At 50.9% G+C, this 27,543-nt stretch overlaps 1 protein-coding gene across 13 annotated transcripts in view; it reads left to right on the top strand.

Moving 5' to 3' along the window:
• The window catches only part of RPH3AL (rabphilin 3A like (without C2 domains)), a 106,899-nt gene that overhangs the window by 57,330 nt on the left and 22,026 nt on the right, over nt 1–27,543 (top strand). For 6 of the 13 annotated variants that reach the window (XM_039508371.1, XM_039508374.1, XM_039508372.1 and 3 more), the window contains exons 6-9: nt 4,331–4,502; nt 21,031–21,144; nt 22,085–22,258; nt 25,655–26,529. In XM_039508371.1, coding sequence (XP_039364305.1) covers nt 4,331–4,502; nt 21,031–21,144; nt 22,085–22,258; nt 25,655–25,872 — 678 coding nt within the window. In that variant the 3' untranslated portion in view covers nt 25,873–26,529. Of the gene's footprint in view, nt 1–4,330; nt 4,503–21,030; nt 21,145–22,084; nt 22,259–25,654; nt 26,546–27,543 lie in introns of those variants that run through there. The other 7 variants (XM_039508367.1, XM_039508369.1, XM_039508368.1 and 4 more) reach the window with 3 other exon arrangements.

Genomic DNA, 27,543 nt, shown 5'->3' with positions numbered 1-27,543 from the left:
TGGCCTATTTGCTGTGTCCATGAGTTTGATTCATGGCCACTAGAGCTAAACGTCATGTGTCTTGGCTCGAAAAGAATATAGAGCATAGACTATTTCAGACATTGTGCCTGTCAGTAACACAGCTGAGTGTATTGAATTAATAGTGGGGAAACTCTCTTGCCTTCATTCTGTGTTGGGACTGGTCTAAACACAGGTTTTTGTACTGCTATAACTAGGTTTTGTGTATGTGTGTGTGTAAGTGCCTTTATACTGGTGTAATCCACACCGGGCGGGTCGTATCTATTCCACTGTATCCGTTTCTAAGCCAGTCTAGTTATAACAGGACAAAAACTTGTGTAGATCCACCTTTACTTACTATGATCCTTTCAGTGTGTACTTCAGTGGGGGCACTTGGGATTGTACCTTCCCTGAAGGTATTGGCTCTCCTTGGTGTTGGGTATTTTATAGCGACATGGCGTATTCAGAGCTGAATGAATAAAGCGAAAAGCAGAGTGCTTCTGTCTCCCACAACAGATACATGGAAGCACTCCATATCATCAACCCCAACTGTTCAAAAATCAGGAGATTGGCTTAGAAACCATCAGGGTTTTTTATTTAAAAGAAAATTGGGGTTCTGTATATTTGCCCTCTGAGCCTGTAGGAGGCACCCTAGAGTGAGCTCAGGTTCCATTTTCATACTTGTTTTTTACAGCTATAAGAACTAGAAACTTCTTTTTAAAAAAAGAAAGAAAGAAAGCTGGGGTTGTTGCATAATCACCTGACTCCAGGAGTTCGGGCTTTAATTTAAACATCAGATGAAACTCACGCTAAAATCATGAGAGTTTAGGATATGCCCACGCTGCAATCAGAGGTGGGATCGCAGCATGTGTAGACATAACCAAGCTAGCTTTGATCTAGCTTGCTTGAATAACAATAGCAGTGACCTCTTCAGCACAGATGGGAGTGTGGGCTAGCCACCAGATTAATTACCCAGGGTCCCTGGCTTCCCCGAATCCCCTTCTGCCGTGGCTTTGCTGCTCCTGGTGGTCTCGCTAGCTAGATTGAAGCTAGCTGTGTGGGTATGCCTGCAGTTGTAGTGTAGACGCACCATGGAAAGAGGCTGTGGGCTGTTGCTTTATGTTAGGTCACAACCCCTAATACAGGTGAGGGGCACATGCTTCGTAGGCTGGACCTCAGCGGCAGTGCTGCTCTTTTGCAGCCAGGTGGGGAGACTTTCCACAGATTCAGCTTCCGCTGGGTGAAACTTTATCCACTCTGACTTTGGGCCCATGTCTGAGGCCAGGTCTACACCACAGCCTTGCATCGGTATAACTGTGTCCCTTAGGGGTGTGAAAAATCCACACCCTTGAGCAACATAGTTCTATCAGCCTAAGCCCCGGTGTGCACAGCACTATGTCAGCAGGAGAGTGTGTCCTCAGTACTGGCTCCCTCAAAGTCTCCACTCCCTCTTACGTTTATCAGCAGAGACAATGTTGTAGGAGCAATGTGAAATGACAAACGTGTTCTTTATTAGCTAACAAGTGGGGGGAGGTGTCGGAGATTTGGCTGTCTGGAGCATAACTGCTTAATTGCTATTGTTTCTGTTGCTATACTGGGGAAGGAATTGGGAACCATAGTTCTTCAGCCCCTGCCCTCTCAGAATCCTCCTCTTCTTATGGAGGTGCACAGTGGCTCAGCTCACGGCTCAACCCAGGGTCTGTCACGCTGCGGAAGGGGGTTTCCGGGCCAGTCACTGGTGACTGATCTCGTGGTTCATGTTCAGCCCTAAAATATTTTCACGTTCAAGCATGTTAGAGGCCAGAGCAACTGACTTACTAAAAAGAACCAGCACTACACCGGGGCTGAGCTGGTATAGCAGAACCCCAGTGCTGAGCCTGACAGGCAGCATGGACCAGCGCAGAGGGCACTGGACTGTGAATTGATAAACTTGGGCTTTGTTCCCCACTCTGCCTCTAACCAACTGTCAGATTGTAGGTAAATCACTTAACTTCTCCATGCCTCAGTTTCCTCCTCTGTGAAACAGGGACGATGCTGATTCTTCCCTGCATGCAAAAAGTCCTCTAGCAATGCTAAATGCTGTTATCATCATCGAGCATTTCAAGCACTGTTTGATTATGCCCTGCTGTAAAAATGCAAGTTGCAGAATCCCTGGTGCAATTAAGTGTGCCCACCATTGCACCTCTGCTTGTACCGAGACCCACACTTCCAAAGTGCTTTGAGGACACGAGGTGAAAAGTTCAGTAAGAACCACCAAGTACGGCTTTTTCCTCCGTCAGCTGCACCAGGCCCAAGCAGAACTGCAAGATTCACATTCTGCATGAAATATTTAAGGATTTGATCTGATGTAATATATTCACTTATTCTTGGACACCGTGTCTCGTTAGTTCATTATTCTGTGTGCTGGGAGGCTCAAATGAAATTGCATTTTCCAGTATTTATTCTTCTTCGCTGCTGCTCACCTCCTCCGCATCCCCACGCTTTATGTTAAATATGTTTAACATGGTTGCTTCATCGCAGTGGTGTTATTAAAAACTAAATTAGAGAGAGATTACAAGTTACTGCCCTTTCCACGCCTGCCGCACGTTTGAGTTGGCTGAGCTTTCTTCTCTTTGTGCTTGTATTTTCAAGTTCTTCTTCGAGTGATTGCTCATACCGATTCCATTTAGGTGTGCGCGCTCTGTGTGCACAGTCGTTGGAAAGTTTTCCCTTAGCAGCACGCGTTGGGTTGGGTCGGCTGTGGAACCCCTTGCAGTAGCGCCTTCATGGTGCTGAATATATGCCCCTGCCTACCCAGCCCCTCCTCAGTTCCTTCGTACCGCCAGTGATGGCCATTGCTGAGCAAGTGTTCTTTTTATAGCGTAGTTTAGTTTAGTTTAGTTGTAGTTCTTCCAATCCCCTGTCTGGGCAAGGCCGAGGTCGGCGCACCCGCCACGACACCAGATCCTTTCCCCTTGTTTTATGAATCGTCTAGTCCACTTCTACCGTGCTTGATCCCAAATAACATCGGACCGCTGGGTTCTTCACACAGTAGAAGTGGGATATTCTCTCCAATTCTGCTCCTCCCGTCCATTCCACGCCACTTTCCTCGTCCCCCTTCAGGGACTCTTTTCACGAGCAACTTCTTATCCAGGAGGTGCAGGCACTCCTCCCCATGGGAGCAGTAAAGGAGATTCCTCAGGAGCTATGGGGCAGGGGATTCTACTTCTATTTCCTAATCCCCAAGGCAAAGTGGGGTAGGTCACATCCGTTTTATTTTGGGGTTAGTTTAGCATTGCCCCTTAGAACTCTCAAAAGCAAAGCGGTCCTGATGCAGCAACACTCTTTGGCCCATTGTCAACTTTAAGCGCACAAGTAGCTGTGTTGGAAGCTGATGGAACTTGCTCGTTTGAGCTGAGCGGGTCTTTCAGATCCGTTTGCTGCAGGAAGTTTGTGTCTTATCATAGATTTTTAAGGCCACAAGAGACCAGTAGACTATCTAGTGAGAGCATGTGTACAGCTAGGGGATATCCCAGACTAGGGGCTGGTAGGGGCTTCCATGTGTTATACTTAGCCGCAAGGAAGCACAAGTGGAGATGGGGCGCAGGGACGGGAGGTTCATTGGAAATAAAGTTGGGCCCACCTGAAAGGTAGCAGTTTGTCCTGCTCCTGGCCTGGTGGGAAGCGAGCTCAGGGATATAAATTTTGGGCATAGGATTTCATCCTGTTAATTCTGGAGTTACTTGAATAAAGCACATGTCCCAGGAAGGCATCCCACCATGATCTGAAGACCTCCAGAGAGAGAATCCACTGCTTCCCCTGCTAGCTGGTTGCACTAGCTAATCAGCTAACCTGACCTTGCTGTTATAAAGTTGTGCCCTATTTCTAATTTGAATTTATCTGGTTTATTGAAATCTCTGATAATCTATTGCTGCCGCATGGGGGAGGTTGTCAATTGCAGAGAGCGCCCCGGGGATCACCGGATTCTTGCAGTGGGTCTGACCGACGATCTTTGCAAAGCGTGCTGGGTCTGCTCCAGAGGAGCCTTTTGAACTCTCCTTCCTTTTGTGTTTGTCTTAGGAGGAGAGAGATGGAGCTTCAGAAGAGGTACTGGGGAGAGGAATGTCGCTCTGGCAGTGATGAGTGTTATCCCCACAGGGATGTCCTGATGTTCACACAATAACTTGCTCCAGGGAACTGGTGTTACTCTGTCACTGCAGGTCTCAGTTGGGTGGGGGCTAGCCAGCCAAAGCATGCTGGCCTAGCACAGTCGATGGGGCAGTCTCTGGGCCCACATGCTCCTGCTAGGAACACGCACTGGCCTATGGGTAAATACGTCTCTGTCTCCGAACAGGTTTGGAAGAGGTCCGGCGCATGGTTCTACAAAGGGCTGCCTAAGTACATCATGCCTTTGAAAACCACCAAAGCCAACGAACTGCGTCTGCGGCCTCGACATGCTGAGCCAGATGTGCAAGAAGTGAAGGGCGTTGGGACAAACCGCTCCTACACCTGGGCCAGAGGGAGAGGTCAGTCGTTAATTTCTTCCCTGCGTTTTCCTGTCTCGAGAGGACTGGGAGTGAGTCGGGTGCAGTGGGGCTGAGGCGTCCCATTGGTATTCACCCAAGAGTTCTGAAGGAACTCAAATGTGAAATTGCAGAACTACTAATTGTAGTCTGTAACCTAGCATTTAAATCAGCTTCTGTACCAGATGACTGGAGGATAGCTAATGTGATGCCAATTTTTAAGAAGGGCTCCAGAGGTGATCCTGGCAATTACGGGCTTGTAAGCCTGACTTCAGTACCGGGGAAACTGGTTGAAACTATAATAAAGAACAATATTGTCAGACATATAGATGAGCATAATTTGTTGAGGAAGAGTCAACATGGTTTTAGTAAAGGGAAATCATGCCTCACCGATCTACAAGAATTCTTTGAGTGGGGGTCAACAAGCATGTGGACCAAGGGGATCCAGTGGATATAGTGTACTTAGATTTTCAGAAAGTCTTTGGCAAGGTCCCTCCCAAAGGCTCTTACGCAAAGTAAGCTGCCACGGGATAAGAGGGAAGATGCTCTCATGGATTGGTAACTGGTTAAAAGATAGGAAACAAAGGGTAGGTTTAGGTGGTCAGTTTTCAGAATGGAGAGAGGTAAGTAGTGGTGTTCCCCAGGGGTCTGTTCTGGGATCAGTCCTATCAACATATTCATAAATGATCTGTAAAAAGGGATAAACAGTGAGGTGGCAAAATTTGCAGATGATACAAAACTACTAAAGATAGTTATGTCCCAGGCAGACTGCGAAGAGCTACAAAAGGACCTCTTGAAACAGGGTGACTGGGCAACAAAACGGCAGATGAAATTCCATGTTGATAAATGCAAAGCAATGCACATTGGAAAACATAATCCCAACTATACATATAAAATGATGGGGTCTAAATTAACTATTATCACTCAAGAAAGATCTTGTCGTCATTGTGGATAGTTCTCTGAAAACATCCACTCAGTGTACACAGCGGCTGAGCTGGATTTCTGCATTTTCCAGGGTTTTAGGGCTAAATCCAGAGACTGGGCCAGCTGGGCTGTGGTGGGATTTGGCTGACCTGTGCCTGTAGTAAAGGAAAGGGTTTTGTTGCAGGCCAGTCCTGCTCTGGACTGGGGTCAGTGTGACCTGTGAAGGAAAGGAGTGTGATGGGGACTCCATTCCTTTAACTTGCACGGTATGGTCTGCAGCAGTGCGTGTTTCCTAGTGATTAGCACATAGAACTGGGAGCTCTTGGTTTCTGCCATTCGCTCAGTGTGTGACTCAAATCCTTTCCCCAAGCTCCGTGCCTCAGTTTCCTCCTCTGTAGCTAGGGGATAATGATACTGCCCCACCTCCCACAAGGGGTTATTAGTGTGTGCAAGGCAAAGCACTGCTCATCTCAGCCCACCCCCTGCAATCATTGCTAATAACGATTGATTACAGGACTGTGAGAGGCCAGACGGGGCGTGGCTGCTCTGTACGTGTGGTGTGCGCACTGCATTTATAACAGGCAGAAGAGCTCGCTGTTGGAGGCAGGTGAATGGGATCTTTCACTGATAAGAGATGTCTGCTTTTCCAAATGGCAGAGGCTGGCTTCTGTTGTCTGAGACCCTGTATCCTTCTCTCTTCCACGCCGAAGAGACGTAGATGAAGTTGAGGGCTGTGCAGCTAGGGACGAGAGGGGCATTCAAATCTCTGTGGTTTCTTCCAGCGTTTCTCAGCCTTTCTGATACCAGGGACTGGCTTGCTGCCTTCGTAAACTGCGTCAGGAAGCTCTCAGGGGCTGGCGTCAATCCACGGACTGGTAGTTGAGAAACGCTGGGCTATTCCATCCTTGAGCCCTCTGCTGAGGCTGCCAGTAGAAGGATCGGTTGTGATGTAGCCCCTGTCTGCTGAGACTTAGGCTGCGGCATCCCATCCATCCCACCAGCTCATTTAGCCCTTCCCGCTGATCAGCCATTAGACGGGGACCATGTTCAATCTCTGCTGATTTAGCCCAGTGTCCAGAGGCAAAAGGCTCCGCGGATCCTCCCGAGCCATCTGCACCTGCTCGTGTTTGGGCAGGATAGTAACTGCTGTTGGAGAGCGACACAGGTTGACAAAGGTTTCCAGGCAGTCAGCTCAGAGAGGGGTTGAACGAACCGGCTCAGGCTCGGTGAAATGAAGCTGTCGGCCTTCATTCCCCTGGAGCACGTGTGCGTCGGTGGAGTGCAGAAGGGGTTCACAGCACAAACTGATAGGTGCACTGCTAGGAAAGTACACTCCTCCCCAGCCCCGGGATAGCAGCCTACAAAGAGCTTGGGATTTCTGCCGTCCTCTGAAGCATTGATCATTGCCAGAAGCAGATAAAGTAGACGGATCAATGATCTTATCTGGCCTGGATGCTCCTATGCTTTAGTGTGGTGGCTCCAGCGTGGCCTACTAGGTAGAATGAAAGACTCACTTTCTCTCTCCAGCAAAACTTAACAGGTGCTGAATAAAGGAACTTACCGGCAGAATTATACTGGTGTAATTATGCTGCTATAGCTATACAGGAATACCTTCCCTCGCGGACGCTCATATTCCAGCCGAAGGGGGAATTTTTCCAATTTACCTTATATTGCTTTGGAAGTGGTATAAAACCCTCTTCTGAGGGAGTAGGAGAGGAGCTGGAGTCACTGGTAGTCAAGGGGAGTCCAGGCCCAGGCTGCCTATGCTGAGCTAATGAAAGAGAAATAAGCCCCTCTGGGTAGTTAATTGAATAACAAGCACCTGGGCCAGCTAAAAAGCCATCAGGGCTCAGTTTCAGAGAGGTCCTCAGAGAGAGAAGCTCTTCTAAGGGAGAGGAGCTCCCAAAGACCCCAGGTCTCAAGGAGGAGGGCTGGGCATCCCATCAGCCCAAGGGGTCAGACTTTGTCATGTTTAGTTGGCTTTAATAAAGTGGAACCCCAACAGGGGAATCATCTCACACCTGTTCGGACTGTGTGGACTTCTCAAAGGGCCCTGAGATAAGAGAAACTGAGGCAGGAAGGGGCGTGCCTGCCCTGTTGCAGCCACCCCAGCATACTGGGGGCAGTGGGCCGCCTTACCTGGTGAGTGGCAGGGAGGTGTCAGGGCCCCAGTTGGTAGTCCTGCCCAGAAATGGGGCCCCGGGCATGTCTCAGTCTGGCCCTGAGGCCGTCAGCAAATAGGACGTGTGCTGTGCCATTTCCCCTCTGAACGAGTGTCTGGATGTGGTAGGTGTGGGGCAGAAGCGCCTCTCCCAAGGCCACAGAGCGCATGTTCCAGCTCTGTACCACGTCCCCTGTCCCCCTCGCATCTTCCACGTACGCAGACAATCCCCAGTTGCTGCCTTTGCTGTGTCAAGCCACCGCTTCTGTTTGGTCACACCCAGCTCTGCTGTTAATCACAGCAGCAGCAGAACTTGGTTTCCCTAGTGTCATCTGGGTGAAAAACAATTGGATACTTTTGGAGAGCCGAGCTGCTGGTTTCCTTTGTGGACTGGCTGACCAATGCTGCGGAACTAAAGCACCACCATGTTGTGTTGATTCCTCTCTGTTTCTTTCCAGCGCGGATTAGCAGAACTGCCTGCTCTCGCCGTCCTGCTGCCTCTTGCCATTAAGCCTCCCAAATCAGGGGAACTTTGAAGTGTTCTTTCTACTCTTTCTCTCATGCTTGGGGCTAGATCTCATCAATGTTAATGCAGGAAATGGCGTTTTTAATAATGAGTCTTGGGAGTTTGGTTTTGCTAACATCATATTAAGGCCCAGGCTAAGGTAGCACTCCCAGCCCTTACTGAAATTTTCCTAATTAAAGACAAAATTGATCAAGAGAGGCCGGTTGTGTTTTCACCCAGGAAAGGGTTAGAGGAGGTTGTCTTGGCAAATGGACCAAGTGACTCAGAGTAGCTCAACTAAAATGTTCCTCCTTTAAGAGGTTAGCTGATCCCAAACCCATGGAATTTGGTGGGAGTCTTACCGTTGACTTTAGCAGGTTTTGGATTAAGCCCAGGGTGCCTAAAACCAGTACCCTGGAATCTTATTCTTGTACCAGGTGTTTTGTCCTGGATTGTAGCAGATAGGATACGGGAACTAAAAAGGTTATATTTGTCCTAATGAAATAGTGCAGGCAGGGTTCTACCTTGTTACGCTAGTGTAAATCTGGAGTGGCTCTGTTGCTGCTAATGGGGCTACCGTGGAATTATGCCAGAGTAACTGAGAGCAAATTTGGCCTAATGACTTTTCAAATGATCCCTTAGGGTACATCTACCCTACAAAACAAAACCCACGGCCACCAGTCTCTGAGCCCGGGTTAGCAGGCTGGGGCTCATGAGGTTTGTGCTACCGGACTAAAAATAGCTGTGTGGACGTTCCCGCTGGAGCTGGAGCCCAGGCTCCAAAACCCTCTTCATGTTTCAGAACCTAGGCTCCAGCCCTCGTGGGACTTTCTACACTGTTCTCTTTGGACCTGTAGCATGAGCCCCGTGAGCCTGAGTCTGCTGACCTAGGTGGATGTGGGTCCTCCCCCCACCCCCCTTGAGGTATAGACATACCCGCAGACTCTGGTCCTTCTCCCATTGGAGTCAGTGGCAAAATCTCTCCTTGGTTTCAGTGCAAGGGAGATCAGACCTCTAATGAATTTAGGGTTCTCTCTTCTGAATGTTTTTCACAGTGAGGATATAGATGGCTTCCATGGGGGTACCCATCCTGTCCATCTGAGTGCCAAAGGCTTTGCCTAACAGCATTTCTCTCTTTTTGATGTGCGTAGAAGGTGCATGTGAAACTGGAGGTGAAAAGCCACACATCAGTGAAGTAGAGGAATCAGACCAAATGAGCTACTCATCATTTGTTTCTTGAAAGAGAGCTGTGATCCGAGCACAGGACTGTGAACCAGTGGCACTGACTCTGTCTGCGAGCCAGGCACTTAGCCAGACTGCCTCAGTTTCCCCATCTGTAAAATGGTACTGGGAATCATCTTCCTCATGGTGCTGGGTACAATTATTGGCCTTTCTCCAGAAAAAATAATTACAAGTGTAAACAAAATTACTGATATGTATTTGCTTAGTGCTGCCATCATCTGTACATATTGTGCAGAAACCATTACAAAGACTTTACCCCAAAGAGTTTTCAGTCTGAGAGATGCAACCAGTGTAATAAAATCCTACTCGAACATACTACATCCTTCTTACGTTTGGCCTGATTCCACTGCTGTCAGTGAAGACCTTTCTGTTTCAAATGCTTGTAGAAACCTCAGAAGAGAGGCCGGGATGCTCAGGTCAGACGTTGCTCTCACAGTAGGCTGGCTAGTTTGTTTTGAATAAGGAGCTCCCATAAATACCGTTCAGGCACCAGGAACAGTGAAGAAGCAGCCCAGGAATAACAAAGCCGCTTTGATAAACCGGGCCCCTTCACTGATCCAAGCGGTGCTATTCCTTTCTCACGTGCTTACAGATCTATGGCTTGTTGTGGTTTATGGGAGAAATAATATCAAATGGGTCCTTACCCCCTTTAATATCCTGTCACTTTCTTCCCTTGTTCTTCTCCAACATGGCTCTAGTGCTGTGGTTGCCACAAAATCACCATCTCCAATGTGGTGTACAACCTTTCTTTCCCTGATGCAGGCTGGATCTTGCTGGGGATCTGCTTCCCCTGGCCTCCTTCCCACGTGTCTTATGGTAGCTGCCCTCCCCAGATGTGGCAGACAGTTCCCCAACCCCTAAGGTGCTGGCCGCTGTACAAGCGCACAGGGAGAGGGAGCAGAGCTGCCAGTCTAATTAGATGAGGTGGACAAAGGGGGTGAAGAAGGGAGGATTGTTCCCCCTGTTTTACAGATGGGGAGCTGAGGCCCAGGGGAAGGATGTTCTCTAGGTCAGTGAGTCGAGGCATGAATCACTTGCACTCTGATTTTTCCCCGCTCTGGTGCCCACACGTCAGCACTCTGTCCCTCTCTGCTCCTGTCACCAGGCCCCTCTTGCTCAGGTGTTTAACCCACTCCCTTCCCTTCGGCTCTGCCTGCCCCTTTCAGTGCAGCCTTGGCAGATAATCAGACTGCGAGGCCATGTGCAGACCTGGCATCCCCTAGGCACCCAGCCACGAGCTGCAGTTATGTCACCAGCATGCATTGAAAGCCGCACCCCGTCTGGGCTAGGGTATGGAAGGTGCTAGGTAACACGTGCTAACAGCCTGCTTTAGACAAGACAGAATGCCATTAGCACATGTTCAGCTGGCAAACTGGACCGGTTTAACATGTCTTATTGCTACCTGGCTGTTAACGTGTGTTAGCCAACACCTTCCCAAGCTTAGGGCACACAAGACCAGTACGGCCGCCATATGAAATCCCACCTCTATTGAGCAGATGTGCTCAGAAAGGAATCGTGGCATTAATGTACCTGCCTCTCTAGCAAAACCAGAGAGGTTAACGTCTCAGGCTGCTCCTACGGGGCTTTTTGTTCCCTTGGGCGACAGTAAGAGGAAGACGGTTGGCTTAAGGCAGACAAATGCCTCTTGTGAGGCTTCGCAGAAACCTCAGTCCTCCAGGCTTTTCAAGAGTTGAAGCAAAGCACAGGAGACTTGGGATCAAGCCTTGGCATCAAGGTGAATTAAAGGAAAAACCTCCTTGACAGCAGGAGCATAATTAACCTGCTGCCTGTAGCTGAGTAGTTTAGCAGCTCAGGTGTATGCAGCAGCAAGTCTGGAAGCTGAAATCTCTGTTATATCCCAGCAGAAGTGGCTCCTCATCCCAGCTGTCAGACTGAGGTGAACATTTGTCACATCATATTTTACATAGCTCAAGGGAAGGCCTCTATCGATGAGTCTAGCTTTGTACTCGGGGAAAGGCCTTACAGCAGAGCACACCAGGCAGTTGCTGCAGCTGTGGAATAACATCACATGGGGATTAGGTTGGTCGGTTGATTTTTGAGTCCCCTGCGCTGATCCGAGGGGAAGGATGGTCCAGTGGGTCTCTGGAAACCTGGGTTAAATTCCCAGCTCTTCCACAGACTCCCTGGGTGACGTGAGCAAGTCACTCGGTCTCTCTGCGTCTCAGCTCTCCATCTGTAAAACAGGGATAATAGCCTTGCCCTGCCTCGCAGGGGCATTGAGGGAGATCCAGTAGAGACCAAGCTGCTCAGATACTACAGCAGTGGGGCAAGCTCCCACCTGTCAACGTGATCAATCCCGAAGCAGTCACTTGTTCTTGCACTGTGACTGCTGAGGGGTGAGGGGATGGCTCAATGGTTTAAGCATCACGAACGAAATCCTTAGGCTTGGTGGAACCACGGGTGTGAATTCCAGCAACGTGGACCTGTTAGCTGAGCATGTGGCTTTTCAGGGAAGAGTTTAAAACCCAATGTCCAGCCTGCTCTACGTGGGCATTATAGGCACGTTCAGAAGTTATGGGTTTGTCCACATATCCTTGGCCAACTTCTGCATTCAGTGCCAGTCGGCTGCTGAGCCTCGGCCCAGAGCTGGCTGCATTTCGGCAGTGCTGGGTGTGTGAACCTTGGGATAAAGGGCACTGTGTAAACGTGCGATATTAATGCTACATGTGACCCACGTTTACCAGCTGAATTGTGAACAAGTCCATCCAACACCTCCCTGCTGGCCCCAGGACTTGAAACGTTCCTTTTAACACAAAAATAATTCTAGTCTTCCTGGCTGGGAAGAAACTTTCCCTGCGTGTGACCCTTTGTCCTGCCCTCTGAAACAGAAGCTCAGAGAGGGGCAGGCTACCCCTGTGCTCATTTCGATGACTCTGAAGCCACGTTAACGCCTTGGCTGCCCGTAACAGATGCATGCAACTGTTTTGGGACAGTTAGTGGCGCTTACTCCAGTGGGTGGAGTTCGGGATCATGGGTGCAGCTTAACTAAATTGCCATTCCTCATTCCCCCCGCCTCCCCACCCCAACTCCGTAAGGGATCTGTGTAGGGTCCTGGTAACTGTGTATGTTGTGTCCTGTGGCCGTCTATGAAGACCTGGGTTGGGGAGGAGAAATGGGCCTCTGTTTGGGGCATTCAGCTGAAGCGGGTGGGGAAGGGAGGTACAAAGCCATCGAAACACGCTTGGTCACTGCTCCCTGCCTGGCACCTGCAAGTGTGCTTAGTGGAAGAAAAGCAGGAGTTTTGTACACACCCATTCTCCCTCGCTGACACCAGGATTTGCTGTTGCCTTTAGTCTTTCCGTAATAAACAAGCAGTTGCCATGGGAACTCTGCTATTATTTAAGTCACAAATATGTATTGTCCCCATGAGAATGGCAGTCACGTTTCCGGTCCTCGAGGTCAACTCTGCTAGCTATGTGGGTGTTTGCAGTAGAACTGGAAGGACCTGGGCAGTTAGGGGAGAGGTGCCAGATTAATAGCAGACACTTTCTTCAGGCACCTTTGAATCCTACAGGAGAAAACTTAAAGGAGCCGCCCCTCCAAAAACAGGGTCTGGTCCCTAAGCAGTGGCATCGCGTGTGGTATCAGAATTTCACAAAGCCATGTTCTCCAGCTCTTGTCTCTTCTAACAATGGGCACAAGTCCTGTTGCCATGGGATGTGCTGAGGTGTCAGTCTCTCTGCGGGCAGCACAGAGAGCCGCTGTGGGGCGCAGGACACTACAGCTTAGGTTCCTGCAGCATCTTTGTGCAGGAATTATATCCCCAGGTTATGGCACTCAATTAATGCATGTTCTGCTCAATTAAAGAGCTAAAAATTGTTTATTATCAACAGGACTTAACTCCCCCAGAACATCCCTTTTCCCCCTCAGCCACCACACCACTCTTTTGCCATCCACCCATCAAACCCTCCTTTCATCCCACCTCTTCCTGTCCCCTCTCCGCCCAGGTACTGATATGGCCTCCATCTCTGGAGTAGGGCCATGGAAGTGCCTTAGATTGACTTAGCCCCAAGATCAGCCTCCCTGCCTCCGTCTCCAGTGCCTGCCACCTTTGCCTCTTTCCAAAGAAAACATCCCTCCTGTGCTTTGCGGTTGCAGCACCATAACTGCACTGTGCACAGAGAAACGTGGGGTCTAACGATGGCACAGGACACCTTGCATGGCCCGTTATCCCTGAATGCATCAGGGACTCATCAGGGCTGCCCCCAATTGCACTTGTAGTTTGTAATTGGTCTTTTCCTGTGAGCTTAGCAGCTGTTTTCTCTGCACCTTTCCTCTGATACTTTGTGTGTGGGGGGGGGGGTGTTGTTGTTAGACACGTCTCCTTCCCCACAGTACCAGGGGCTGATTGCTCCAGGAGAGAGCTCAAAGTGCTCTTTAAAAACGTGATGTCAACACTCAGCTGCACTCGACTGGTGTAAACAGCTCGAATGCGTGGGACTTGGTGCCCACCCCCGCTGTGAAGGATTCACTTGGTAAGACCATTCCCGTTGCAGGCAAGAGGGTACAAAAGCAGTCAGGGATTTGTCTGATTTCTCTCTCTGAGGCTAGAAAACCTTGTGCTGTCCTCCCAGGCCAAGCAGGGTCTGCTGGGTCAGCACTTGCTTGAGAAAGCATCTGGGAATGGCATGGTATTGGTGAATCAGCAGGAGACATTCTGTTCTTCCCACTCAGTCAGATTTCACCATGGGCTCAGAGGGCCCTGGGCCTCTGGCAGTGCCCAGGAGACAGAAGGCCAAGGTCCTGATCACCTGTTGTCTGCTGCTTTTTCTTAAGAGTAATGGTATTGACTCTGCTGTCTTTGCCAAATTTCAACTGGCTTCTCATCTGTCTACTGGGGATAGCTCAGTGGTTTGAGTATTGGCCTGCTAAACCCACGGTTGTTAGCTCAGTCCTTGAGGGGGGCTATTATAGGGATCTGGAGCAAAAATATGTCTGGGGATTGGTCCTGCTTTGAGCAGGGGGTTGGACTAGATGATCTCCTGAGGTCTCTTCCAACCCCGATATTCTATGATTCTACCTAAAAGCCTCCTGCAGTTTTAATTAGACTACAGTATTCTTCTTCATCTCCAGACCTGTTGTGTAGTGTTGCTATGAGCTGTTAAAAGAGCCACTGTGTTCCGCTCCAGACGTGGCTGCAGGAGAACTAATCCCTATATTTATCCCTTTTTAACAGTGTGTTGTCTTAATTACTTAATGTTTGTAAAGCACTCTAAGTTCTTCTGGTGACAGGTGTTATCCAAGTGTCAGGTATTATAATTATAATATGAGCTTATTCACAGGGCTATCCAGGGGAAGGGGCATAAATGTCTATCTGGGTTCTCCAACCTCCCCAAAATCCCTCCTGATCTCTCTTTCTTCACCCCAAATTCAGATTTCCCGGTGCCTAGGAGAGTGTGGATAGGAGTCCGTCTTTCAGATCATTAGACAGCAACAGAAGCTGTCGGGTTTATTATGTTGGCACCTAGGGACCCCACACAGCTGAGGTCTGGGCCCCATTCTGATAGGCTCACAGTCTAGACAAGACAGACACAGGGTGGGAGGGGAACAGAACCACAGAGAACTTGCCCAAGGCCACACAGCAGAGCTGGGAGTGGAACCAGAGTCCCTCTTCATTGCCTTATCTGTTGGGCTGGGCTGCTGCTCCTTTGTAATTTGACTGCCAGACGCTGAACATCCGTGCCTTGGGACACTGCTCCGGTGCCTTGGTTGGCCCCAGCCCTCGCTCTTACAGGCAGTCTTGGAGTTCTAACCCAGGGATTACCTCGGCTGCTTTATTGCTGCGTGCAGCGTTTCTGAAGCCAGTGGTGACTCTCCTCTCCTGCCTTGCTGTATAGGTTCTTATACCACTTTCCAGTATCTGAGCGCTTCCAGTCAGGCATTCAGCAATGTGACCAACATCTGTCATGTGTTCGTTCTCTCATCCTCTCTCTGGGGGAGGGGCGTATCCAGTGCAGTAGAGTTTTAGGTTTTGTTTTCTAAAATATACGTGTTAATGTCAGAGATGGCAAGTCAAAGAATTGTGCCTGGCGATTGGAGCGGGAGGTGGGGAGGTTTGGGATGGTCCTTAGTTCCTGGAGAAGTTAATTGCTCCATCCCCAGGCCACCCCCCGAGAATGCCGTGTCTCCCACGGAGATGAGCTTCACCCTTATTTGTAGAGAGCCCCATTGTGCCAGAAGAGTGAAGTTGTTCACCATGGCCTTCATCCCAGAGCTTGTGGCCAAGGAGCACCTGCAAGATTTTCCTGACACTTAGAACTTGATTCTCAGCAGAGGCGTCTCCACTCTGCAGTATGGTTCCCCTGTTGGGGTGGTGAAGCCAGGATTTGTTGGGTTTCAGTGCATGCTACAAGACCATTCTGGCTACTCAGGCTTCTGCATGAGCAGCATTTACTGAAGGGGGAAAAATTGGAGGTCCCAGAGTGGGGGGATAGGTGTTTATTGCCAGGGCTTAGAAACTTCCTCCGGCAGCCAGAAGACAGCACCTGCCTATCAGAGGGCAGTACGGGAGATGCTAGTTCTGGGAGCTACGGCTCCAGTGTTCACAGATTTCCCAAGCATCTGAAATGCATGTGGCTCTTGTTGGTTTCATGATTGGTCATAGGGTTCTGAACAGCCTCAGTGAAACTGATCCAGGTCTGCCCAGGGAGCAGGCTACGAGCCCCAAGATCCTGGAGGTGGAGAGGAGGGGTAGAGGAGCATGGGAGATGGCAGAGGCTGCTAGATGGGACACTGATGGAGATCTTTAATTACCAAAAGCAGATTAGGAGCTGGCTGTCCATTCTCATTTGAAAGGCAGCAGGATTGCTTAAAAACACAGCAGTAAATCTCAGTCCGAACGAGATGATGAAGGACAAAGATAGATATCACATACTCTGAAAATACAGCCACCCCGAAGACTCCTAGTGATATATCAGCATCTGCTTGAGCGCCAGATTTATGTTGTCTGGGTTCCGCAATGCTCCAGCAACAAGCCAAGCAGCCTTGGGAGAAAAATTACTTTTAAAAAGAAACATCAGCACTCTGGGTAATATCTACACTAGCAGCAGCAGCGGAAGCTAGAGCAGAGTGGGCTGCTCCTGCCATCAGTGGTGTCTTGCAATCATTAATATCTGTCTCATCCCAAGCCATCCCTCTCTGGCGCATTTAAAGCCAAACAGGGTTGCAAGATAAAACCATCTCGCCTTGATTCATCGGTGGGCCCTCCTCAGCAGTCACCTCTTCACAGTGGATGATGTAAAGGAGACCACTCCCAAATAACCCCTTCCCCTCCCTTTCCCCCCACCCCACTTTTCCTTTTAAGTGGCTCTAGAAGGCAGGTGCAGAGATGGAAGAATTTGTTAATCTAAACACCTTGTTAATAAACTCTAAAGGGTCCACTTACTTTTCAGCAAAGGGGAGGGGGATTTAAGCTACGTATTAGGATAAGCTTCCTAACTCGAAGAGTATTTAAGCTCTGGAACTGGCTTCCAAGGGAGGTTGAAGAGTCCTGTCATCGGAGGTTTGTAAGAACAGGTTGGACTCACACCTGTCACATGGATGCTGTAGGTTATTTGGTTCTGCCTCAGCACAGAAGGCTGGACTGGGTGACCTCTCAAGGTCCCTTCCAGCCCAACGTTTCTGTGATTATAAAAATCAAGCAGTAGGACCTGGAGGGTGGGGTGCCTGAGGGAGTTAGGTGACTGTCAGTGGGAACTGCGTGCCTAAATCCCATGGGCTCCTTTGAAACTCCCAGCCGGAGGCAATCGAATCAGAATGGACAATTAGCTGAGGCCTCTGGTTTATAGTGACAGGCCTGCGATTTTTCATTCCTGCTTGATTCTTGGGAGAAGTAATGACTGTTCTGAACAAAATAAACCCCCTTGTTGGGGGGCTCTTGGACAGAAGATCCGTCCCTGCTAGTACATTCCCATTTGTAATGCAGTTATGGTCTCCGCTATGCGCGGCTCCTTTCTCAGCAGTATTTATTAAAGCTGACGAGAGGTGCGACCAACTTCTGACAGCGCGGTTAGACAGCTGAAGGCTGGGCCAGTCCGGGAGGGTGAATCGGAAACACAGTAAGAGTTGCTGCCATTGAGGAACAAGCTGATTGGAGTGAGAAAATTGGCTGGCGGGCTGCACTCCCTCTTCAGCACCGCAGAGCCATTCTGATCAAGATTGCCCTGTGAAGATAGCTGGCAGCGAGGTCAATTTCTATAGCCGTCCAATAATGCCAGCAGCCAGGTTTAATATACTCAGAGAGGATAACTCAAGAAATGCTTTATTTTAGATATTAAAATTTCTGTAGTAAAAGAAAATTCATGTCCTACAGCGAGCTGCCTGCACATGATAACGCTCGCAGAGGACCTTGGTGGAACAGTTCAACAGCCTGCCTGCATGTGGAGTGTGCAGTTTTGCAAAGCCCGTGTGTTAATCTGAGTGCTGGTGAAAAATGACAGCCCTGTCTTAGGTACTTTATATCTTCCATTTCCATAGTATCTGAGCATCTCACAGTCTCTGAAGCACTTATCCTTCCAATACCCCAGTGAGGCAGGGCATTTCCACTGTCTCCATTGTACAAGTGGGGAACTGTGGCCCAGACAGACAAAGTAACTTGCCCAAGGTGATAGAGGGAGTCAGTGGCAGAGCAGGGAATTGAATCCCAAACTAACACCCTGACCACTGGGCTCTTCTTCCTCTCTGCATTGGGCAACGATGTCCTTTCTTGATCTGAAGAATAACGACAGTGCGCAGTTTGGCTGCAAGTCAAGCTTCTCCCCGCAAAGACCTGGGGGGAGGAAGGACCTTCCTGAGGGGACCCGTTTACCCTCCATGATATATTCAGTCCTTTCTGTACCCTGCGGACAGCTGAACTCTTCCTTGTGCGGGGATGGGGCTTGGGGTGAAATTCTCCCCTGCGCAGAGGGTCAGGCTGTGGGCCCATCCGTGAGATTGAACTATTGCATAGATGTAGTGCTGGTTCTCAGCACAGGGCTGAAAGCCACCCACTGTAAGCGTCGTTTTCTGGGCTCACTCGGGTTTCTGGTGAGGGGCAGGCGGCTCTGGGGGACCTGTCTGGGCATTGCTCTCTCTTGCCCACACTGTCTGTGTGTAGCTAGCTTACCTCAAGAGCCTAATCCAGCAAAGCGCAGAGCACCCTTACCTCCCATTGATTTCAAAGGCGCTTGACCCCTCGTGAGACCCCAGGCCCTAAATCTTGTGGCTCGTTAATGAATATTCTTCCTTAGTCTGGACACATAACTTGTGCCCAGTTCCTTGTGCTGGAGTTCTGTAGTCACCTTGCTAGTACCGGGGTTGAGGGACTGGGACATGGCAGCGCTGGATTCTGCCACCAACTCTTTGGGTGATCTTGGGCCAGTTACTTAATCTGTGTGCCGCCGTTTTCCCGCCTCGCCCTGGGGTAATGGTAATTTCTTACCTCGCAGGGGTGACTCCCGTATGCTTGGCAAGATGCTCAGATATTATGGTGATAGAAAAGCTTATCAATAAATACCAGAGAGTGTTTTCTTTATGGGGATGTTTCAGCTTGTCACTTTGACTCGCTTAAGGCTGAGACAAGCTAGCTTCACACTTGGCGCAAGGATTTTGAACCATATTTGAGAATGAGACGATGGTTATTGGGCTGCAGATATAGCTGCCTGAATCAAATGAGCAAAAGCCACCCAACCAGTCCAGGAGACAAATCCATCCCAAAGTCTCTGGGCTGGGGTGAGCCTGGCAGGCAGAGGGAAGCATTTTGAAGAGCGTGCAGCCATGGTGCAGGCTCTGCTGGTTGAAGATACACACGCACAATTGGTCAGTTCAGTCTGTAGTCTAGGAGTGCTCTTGGATTCCTCCGTGATGCTGAGCTCTCACATCATGGCATCCATGAGTACTGCTTTGTAACATCTCTGCCTGCCTAGGAAACACCATCCCAGCCCGGTGACCCAGACCTGGCCTCGGTGATTCACATTGTTGTCATTTCTTGGCTGGACTACAGCAATGTGATATACCTGGCACAAAGCCATCAGCACTTAGAAAACCCCAACTAGCGCAGAAAGCTGCGGCGTGTTTCCCCAGCAGCACAGGCTACTAGGAATGTGCCAGACCTGTCTTCCGCTCTCTTCACTGGCTTCCCACAGACTATTAAATTGAGGTCAGGGTCTTCGGCCTTCTCTTCAAGGAGCGCCCTGGTGCGCTCAGGACATCTAAAAGGTCATCTAAAGCTCTGAGATGAAAACCACGGTCGACAGCTGTGCTCCTCTGGCCCAATGGAACTCTGAACAATAAGGGTGATGCTCATCGGTGCAGAAGACAGAACCTTATCTGGGGATGTGCTGAGCCGATGGAACGAAGGACCATCCCAAACCTGCCCACTTTCCACTCCCAAGTTCAAGGTGCATTTCTTTGACGTTGCCTTCTCTGATATAAACACATAGCAGCAGGTATATTTATGTTCAGCCGACCAACCAAACACCCCCTGCCAAAACAAGACACTCCTCTGCACACAGTTCTCCTTCGGGGGAGAGAATGAGAGAACAGGTGGCATGTTATAGATTAGGGTGGCTTAATGCATGACTGGATTGTGCTCGGATCGGATACTACCGTGATGAGCATGGGAAATCCTGTATAGAATAGAAGCGAATGTGATTGACACTGTAATACTGAGGATTTAACTGGCACTTTTCATCATAGATTCACAAAGGAGAGTTAGGGCTTGTCTACATGTTGACGCTAACTCGAATGGAGGTAGGGTGTGAATTTAAAGCACTGCAGCTGTTCCAGAATAGCTCCCTACGTGGACACTCCTATTCCAGAATAAGAGTGTCTACACCCAGAGTCATTCAGGAACAACTCCATGTGCAGACGAGTCCTTGGTATCATCGTCCCCACTTCACCCACGGGGACCTGGGGCACTGAGAGAGGAAGGTTCTCACAGAAGCAAGTCAGTGGGACTTAGAACCAGCCTTCCTGCCTCCCTAGCCTGGTCACCACCTTGCCTGCCGGACTCCTTGGGTGCTTATGCAGCACTTCCATCGTTCTTCAGGTACACAGCACGCCACAAATAATAACCGTGGCCCACACTGTGATCCGCTGAGCGGCACTTCACTCCATTGAAGTCAGGGCGGCTGCTTGTGGTATTCAGTGCGGGTCAGCATAAGGACAGGCTGTGCCGCATGGCCCAGTATGGAATCTGTGAGGCCGTGCCGCAAACCAGTGGCAGGGGGCGGGAGGAGTGCGAAGTGACCGGGCCAGTACTTGAACTGAGTCTGTAACACGCGGCCCTGAATCGTAAAACCCCGACCAAGTGTGAATAGCTGTGTGGGAGCTACGGCTGAATCGCACCTTGGAGAAGGAACAGTCTTCAGCCATGTCTACATTACAGACCTTACAGCTGTACTGCTGCAGCTACGCCAATGTAAGGTCTCCTGTGTAGCTGCCCTATGCTGGCAGGAGAGAGCTCTCCCGCCGGCATAATGAAACCACTTCTAACGAGCGGCGGTAGCTATGTCGGCAGGAGAGCATCTCCCACTGACGTAGCACTGTCCACACCACCCCTGACCGACAGACGTGCTAGTGTAGACAAAGCCTTCAAGTCGTTATGTCCTGTGTTGTCTTTTGGCTCCGTCTGGTCCCCTGCAGTAAGGACTGTGAATGTTGGGAATGGCCTGACTCCCCTCCCTCTCTGTCTCTTGCAGTGGTTTCTAGCGACAGCGAGAGCGACTCAGAATTCAGCTCCTCTAGCCTGGATGATAAGTCCTTGTCTGGAGGGGCCAAGGGCTTGAAGATCAGGAAGCATCACGCGGAATCAGGTGAGGAATCGGCTGTTACCCCTGCATGTGGGCACGGAAATGGGTGATGGAAATGTAGCGTAGGGTGACAATTGTTACTGTGCACTCTGGACCAGCTCCTCAGCTGCTGGAAATTGGCATCGTTCTGCTGGCTTCACTTTACGTCAGCTGCGGGTCTGGCTATCCCCAGGAACTACGGGCTAGTGCTGAGGGGAAGGATAGAGTCTCCATCATGTGTGTTTGCAGAGTGCATGGCACAGCAGTGAGCCCAACGGGGGCCTCGAGCATGACTGAACTAGAGTGGTTAATTAATAATAACGGGAGACAGGATGGCTCGGCAGGACTGGTGATGGGAAGGGTCAGCCCACTGTGAGGTCGCTAGTTTGCTAAAGGGACCAGCCTCTTGCCACTCCCATCCTTGCAGCCACGAAGCCTTCCAGCTCTCATCCCCCACCCACATGTGGCAGTGCATTGCAAACGTATGGTATATGGTCTCACATTAAAACAATGGCACCGCTTTGGGGTTGGCCTCTCCACCCCTGAAGCTGGGTGTGTGGCTGCCTGCTGGGCGGTGAGCTCCATGGGGCAGTGTATCACGCCGGGCCAGGGCAGGCCTGGTGCCAGCGAATACAACAGAGTGAGTTGAGTCCTGCCCACCCAGACTGGCAGTGAGGGAATGTGAGTGGTTCCCATCCGAGGCTACAGAACTCACTCTGGTTCCTCGTGCACGTGACTCCACAGCATCAGAATGACCAGTGGAGCAGGGTGGCCGGGGGACTGAGCTGGAGATGGGCCCTGCCCGGGTCAGAAGGAGGCATGCTGGCAGGGTGGGGTGTGGGAAGCTGGCGTCGTGTCTGCTCTGTGGATGTCTAGGGCCAGCAACCCAGCCCCTTCCTCACCCATAAACCCCAGCAGCTCCCGAGACAGCCCTGCAGCAAACCTCTCCCCTGTGTCTCTGCAGCGGCTGGCAGTGACTCCCCCAGAACTCCCAGCGGGAGCACCCACTCCAACGCCTTCTCGGAGAGCCGCAGCAGCCTGGGCAGCGAGCGCGGGGGAGGCCCGAGTGCTACCGAGAGCTGCCAGAATGACCTGCTGGCGGAGGAGTGTGACAGCGATGCCAGCAGAAGTGCCCCTGGTGAGTGAAAGGCCTCACCGCCCCCAGGCTGGCTTCTTCTCTAGAGCACATGGCGCGGCGCCCCTCCCGCCCCCCAGGCTGGCTTCCTCTCTAGAGCGCAGGGCGCGGCGCCCCTCCCGCCCCCCAGGCTGGCAGCCCGGCCCACTGAGCTGAGAGAAGGCTGCCGAGAAAATCCCCATGTGCTTCTAATTGGAGTCCATGCCCAGCATTGTCAGAGAAGCCCGTGTGGCCCTTGTGCAGGGTCAGAGAGGCCCGGGGTTTAGTGGCCAGATGCTGGGTGGTGTTGGTGGCCTGTGATATACAGGAAGTCAGACTGGATTATCCGGTGGCCACTTCTGGCCTTGAACTCTATGATTCTAAGTGTCTTGTCCAAGGTCATGGCTGACTTTCAGGCACTAGACTTTCCCCCTAATGACGGGACTTCCCCAAACACCTCTACATTTGCCCATTAAATCCCAGCATTTGCAGCATGGATCTGAACTTTTATTGAAGCAAAGTGCAAATCCAGGTGTTTTACTGGGGAATAAAAATGCTTTGTATGTGTCAGGCTGGCTCATAAATTAAAACATGTCACTTCCCGGCCCTCTGCAATGTAAACTCAACCTCCCCACTCCATCCCCAGCCAGCTCAGAGGAATTAGCTGAGTGTGAGAGCAGATCTGCACGCTGCTTTCACTTCTGATCTGGAGCAGCTGGAAGAAACGCATATATTTTCTCTCTGCAGTTCACATTTATATACACAGTAACCCCGGAGGTTGTCATTTAACACCTCTCCCTCCCAGCTGTTCCTGTCACCTTTCTGGCAACTGTTCCTTTTGGTTCTTGAGTCAGTTTCATGGCTTTTGTGTCAAGGTGTAAATTAGATTTGAGAGAACAGTGAAGGGGTTGATCACTCTGCAACATTAATTCCTGTGCCACCTCCTCCCAGCACTCAGCCGCTGGGAGTCATCAGCTTAAAAATCTGCCCTTCCTGCTGTATAAAATCGGACCCCGAAATGCCGGGGTTAACCTTTCGCAGTCAGGTCAGGTGACATGTGGCATGTATCTAGGACTGCGACTTTCCCTGGGCTAGTGCCCAGCTAAACTAGGGTGTAGGTGGGATCCGGGCTCAGAAGAGGTGCAGTCAGGTTTGCGTGGCCAACTAGCTAACGTTTGCAAGGTACCTTCTTTTTGGCCTGGGGTCGGTCACCTCCCATTCCTACCGCAGAACTGTGCGTGCTGGAATTGCTTCATTTAGACAGTGGTTCTTTTGCTGGATGAGTTCTTTGCCGTGACCTGCATAACTCTGGCGATGGCAGGGCAGGGAGGAGCAGCAGCCATTTCCGCCCAAGTCTATTTGATTTTTGTGCTTGATTTGATTGTGAACATCTGGCCTCAGGCTGGTGGCCCTGTTGGGAGCAGAATGCAGCATCTCACGCCAGCGTGAGAGCCTCGTGGCCGCGAAGATCCACCCTGTCCCGTGCAGTGGATTGCAGGGGTTAGATTAGACAGGCCATTTAAGCAGTGACCTGTGCTCCCTGGCATGGCATTTGGAGCAGTACTTCCACCATCAGGGCTAATTATACCAGGGATCCCTGGCTCCACTGCGGTATGTAGTGGCACGGCAGAGGTGCTGCCGGGTGTGCCTGAAGCAAGCCTAATCCAGCACTTGGTGTGTAGCCACACATTGTGTTATGGGCATGCTGGGGGATCACGCCCCAGCGAGTACATCAGCTGTGTCTAAAGCAAACGGGCTCGGGTTCCACTTCTGTCCTGCACTCATGCAGATACCTCAGCGATCCCAGCCATGTACTAAACGAATTCAGCTGCTTCTGCTGATTGCAAGAGACAATCGGTCTGGCATGGGTATGGTCTGTGTCCTTGGCTGAGTACTTTATCCTCACGCCCCCTGCCGGGCCGCTCTCATTTGAAGGCATTATATAAACCACAATCTGCAGGTTTGGGAAAGGGTTTTTGCTTTAATTTTTAAAGCTCTGTTTTCCTTCCAAAACAATTCTGGGCTCCAACCCTCCAAAAACAGTTTTCTCCACTGTGCACAGATGACATGAGCCTAAAGTGAATGGCTCTGCAAGGCATTAACATGACTGTAGCATTCCCAAAAATAGGGAGACGCTGCAGCAGTGTGATGTGTGCAGAGTTTAATGGCAATCGTGGTACATTATGCATGAACATGGCTGTCAGCAGGATACTGTAGTACACACGATGTCCTTGTGTTCTATACAACACCTTCATGAGTAGTTTAAATCAGCCATTCCATAGGCCACTATGATAAATGCACCAGCCCCACCACCTCGCCAACCATGTGGTGTAAACCTTTCCTGACTACTGTAGCCCTTTCAGGAGGCTAAAGCCCGAGCCCCACCTCCTGGGGCTGAAGCATGTAACTTAGCTTTGTGGGACCCCTGTGGCGTGGTTCCCTGGGCAGCTGCCCTGCTTGCCACCTCCTAATGTCGGCCCTGTACTTGACACCCCCTCCCCTGCAACGCCCCCGGGGGTCGCGACCTGCAAGTTGAGAAACACTGATCTAGATGAGTTGACCTACCCCGTGGAAGACCTCTGCGTACCCCCAGGGGTACGTGTAAGAGACCCACTGGTGCCTATAAACAAAGAGAGAAGGAGAGCGACCCCAATGCAATGGAATCCCCTGCAGTGTGAAGCAGTGAGCGTGCTACTTCAGACACTCCAGGAGGTCCAGTGAGCAAGGCAGTGGCCTGGCACTCAGGAGACCTTATTCCCAGCTCTGCCTGTCCTGTGGAGCTCTGCCACAAACACTGTGGAAGTCACTCTGTCTCCCTGTGCTTTGGTTCCCATCAGTACAAGCGGAAGAACAGCCCTGCCCTGGCTCACATTAAGGATTGGGAGGCACTCAGGTACCACACCACTGGGGCCAGATGAGTACCTCGGCTAGATAGATCTCTGCCTCTCTTTCCCCTCCCATGCTTGTCTGTTTAGACTGTCCGTTCTTGCTGTGTGTCTGGCAGTACCTAACAGAACGGCGCCTCTAGGCCCTACTGTCACACAAATAATTAATAACTCTTAGTAAAGACCATTTCTTCTTAATTTCTCTAGGAAGGGCTGGTGCGGATGGGTTCCTAACTGCCAGACACAGAGTATCATACCTGCAAAATCCTTTGTAACTATCCACAATCTGCTCCATGCCCCGCTCTGCCCCTTAGACTGCAGGGCTCCTCGGTGTGACTAGAGTTCAGAGAGAGATGGGGCATGCAAGGGGGAAAGATCCCAGTTCTTTTAAACCATCTGTACCTTGTTGCAGAATAAGATCCCAGTGGGGGAATTTATCTATCACTTTTCTGAAAGTCTCCATAACACTCTAATGGTACCAACTTGTGTCTCATAGCAGTAGCTCAAGTGTTGTTCTTTTTTATTTTTAATGCAGATCTCATTCTCGCCTCTTCTCTAATTCTGTACCAAAGTGCAACTCTCAGATGCCTTTCGCATCCTACGAACAAATCCCAGGTCGCTATCTTGTTGAAGAGTTCCTGTGATGATTCCAAAGCAATTTTACCCTGCCAGTCAGTAGCTCTCCCACTCCGGCTCTGGGAAGGGGGAGGGGAGAGGGCTGGGAAGGGAGCATGGCCAAGGGTCTGGTTTTAGGGGAAGACAAAGGACTGGTGAAAAAGGCCATGAACTTCCGGTGTATTTGTAACACTTGTGGCTGACCTTTTCAAAGCACATCATTTGACTGCCCAATTCCCATTGAAATGACTGGGTGTCCAGATCCCCTCTGCAGCTTTGAGAATCTGTGCCTAGATCTCTAAATACGGGTCTAAATCTTCAGAAGCAACTAGTGAATTTGGACGCCGCAGTTTTGGGGCATCCAATTTGAGATGCCGTAAAGAGGCCTGGGCTTCAGAGCGTGGGTGCTCAGCACTTTGTGAAAACCAGGCTCCTGCGAGACATCTCCAGTTGGGCACCCGAGAACTTACAAGCGGCTCTTGAAAAGTGTGGCCATGACCTGTATTTCTCTCCACTCTGTGGAGTGGGCACGGTGCAGATGGGAAGGTACTGCATTGGCATCTGTGGAGGCTGCTGTTAACAGATGAGGACGGGATGGGCGCGTAAGGCAAGCGTCCTTTGCCACCCCATCGCTCGGGAAGAACCGCGTGTAGAGGAGAAAGGAGAAGTTCTTTCTCGGTGGCCCATCCAGTCCTTGATCTCTCTGCTGGGAGCAGCAGCAAAGGTACGGCTGGGATTGTGAGCTGGATGCTAGCCCAGCAGGAAGTGGCCTTGGGCCTTAGGCCGCCTGGTGCCTGCTGGGTGGGCCCTGCTGTCGTTCCCAAAGGCTCTCGCAGAGCTGCCTGAATCAGTGGGCTTTTGCTGCTGCAAGTGCCTCCTGAAGCAATTTGTTCCAACAGGTTTCTTTAGCCAGCGGGAGGCTGAGCGAGCAGCTGGCTCCACCAGCAGTCCTCCTGTGACAGCCACGCGGTGCATGTGCCAGAGCTTCACGGAGAGAGTGCCCTACTCGATGAGCCAGAGGCAGCTCTGCAGTGCTCCGCTGCTTAGGGGAGCCCGGCGAGTCACAGCCGCCAGTGGGAATGCATTACACCAGCAAATGCACGGACTTCCTTAGCGCACCGGCTGCTGGCCTTGGGAAGCGCAAGCTAAAGAGGAGGGGCGGCTGCGAGGTAACGCTGCTCCTCCGAGCCCAGGAGAGGAAGGGCAGCTGCCCTCTGCTTCCAGCAGGGTGTGGAGCTGCACCTTGCCCTGCTGCCCTTTATTGCAGGGCTTCAGTTCTGGCTAGCAGGTCGGTCGGTCTGTCTCTCTCTGTGATTTGCCATTCCAGTCAAGGTCCCTGGGACAGTGGGCGGTAATGGAGTCTGATCCTGAGAACCACTGAGCCCCCACAATCCCTCTGGGAGCTGCAGGTGCTTTTCAACCAATCTGGAAATCTGGCCCCTAGTGTGGACTGGGGCTGGGCGTGGTCTGTGCTTAGAGGCTAGGGCGATGGGAGCCCCACAAGTGCTGGCACAGTAGGCTGTGGAGTCTTGGGGCTCCTTTTCTCTAGGAAGTGTAACTGTGGTTTAACAATCAGGCTAGCTGGCCCCATGCTGCCCACAGCTGCTGATGTTCAGCATCACCTAGCTCCATGGGCTTGGGATAACTTTCCCCCAGGGATGGCGTCCTTCTAAAACTGCCTACTACGCGGTTCATCTGGTGCAGTGCAGTCAGAGACAGGCTGCTGGGCTGTAGGGACCTTGGTCCGACCCAGGCTGGCATTTCCTCTGTTCCTAGTCCTGAGTGAACCCTGGTTGGCCCATGACTTGG

Source organism: Mauremys reevesii, linkage group 20 (assembly GCF_016161935.1).
Source record: "Mauremys reevesii isolate NIE-2019 linkage group 20, ASM1616193v1, whole genome shotgun sequence".
NCBI classification, from domain to species: Eukaryota; Metazoa; Chordata; order Testudines; family Geoemydidae; genus Mauremys; species Mauremys reevesii.
This window is presented reverse-complemented; position numbering and strand designations above follow the sequence as displayed.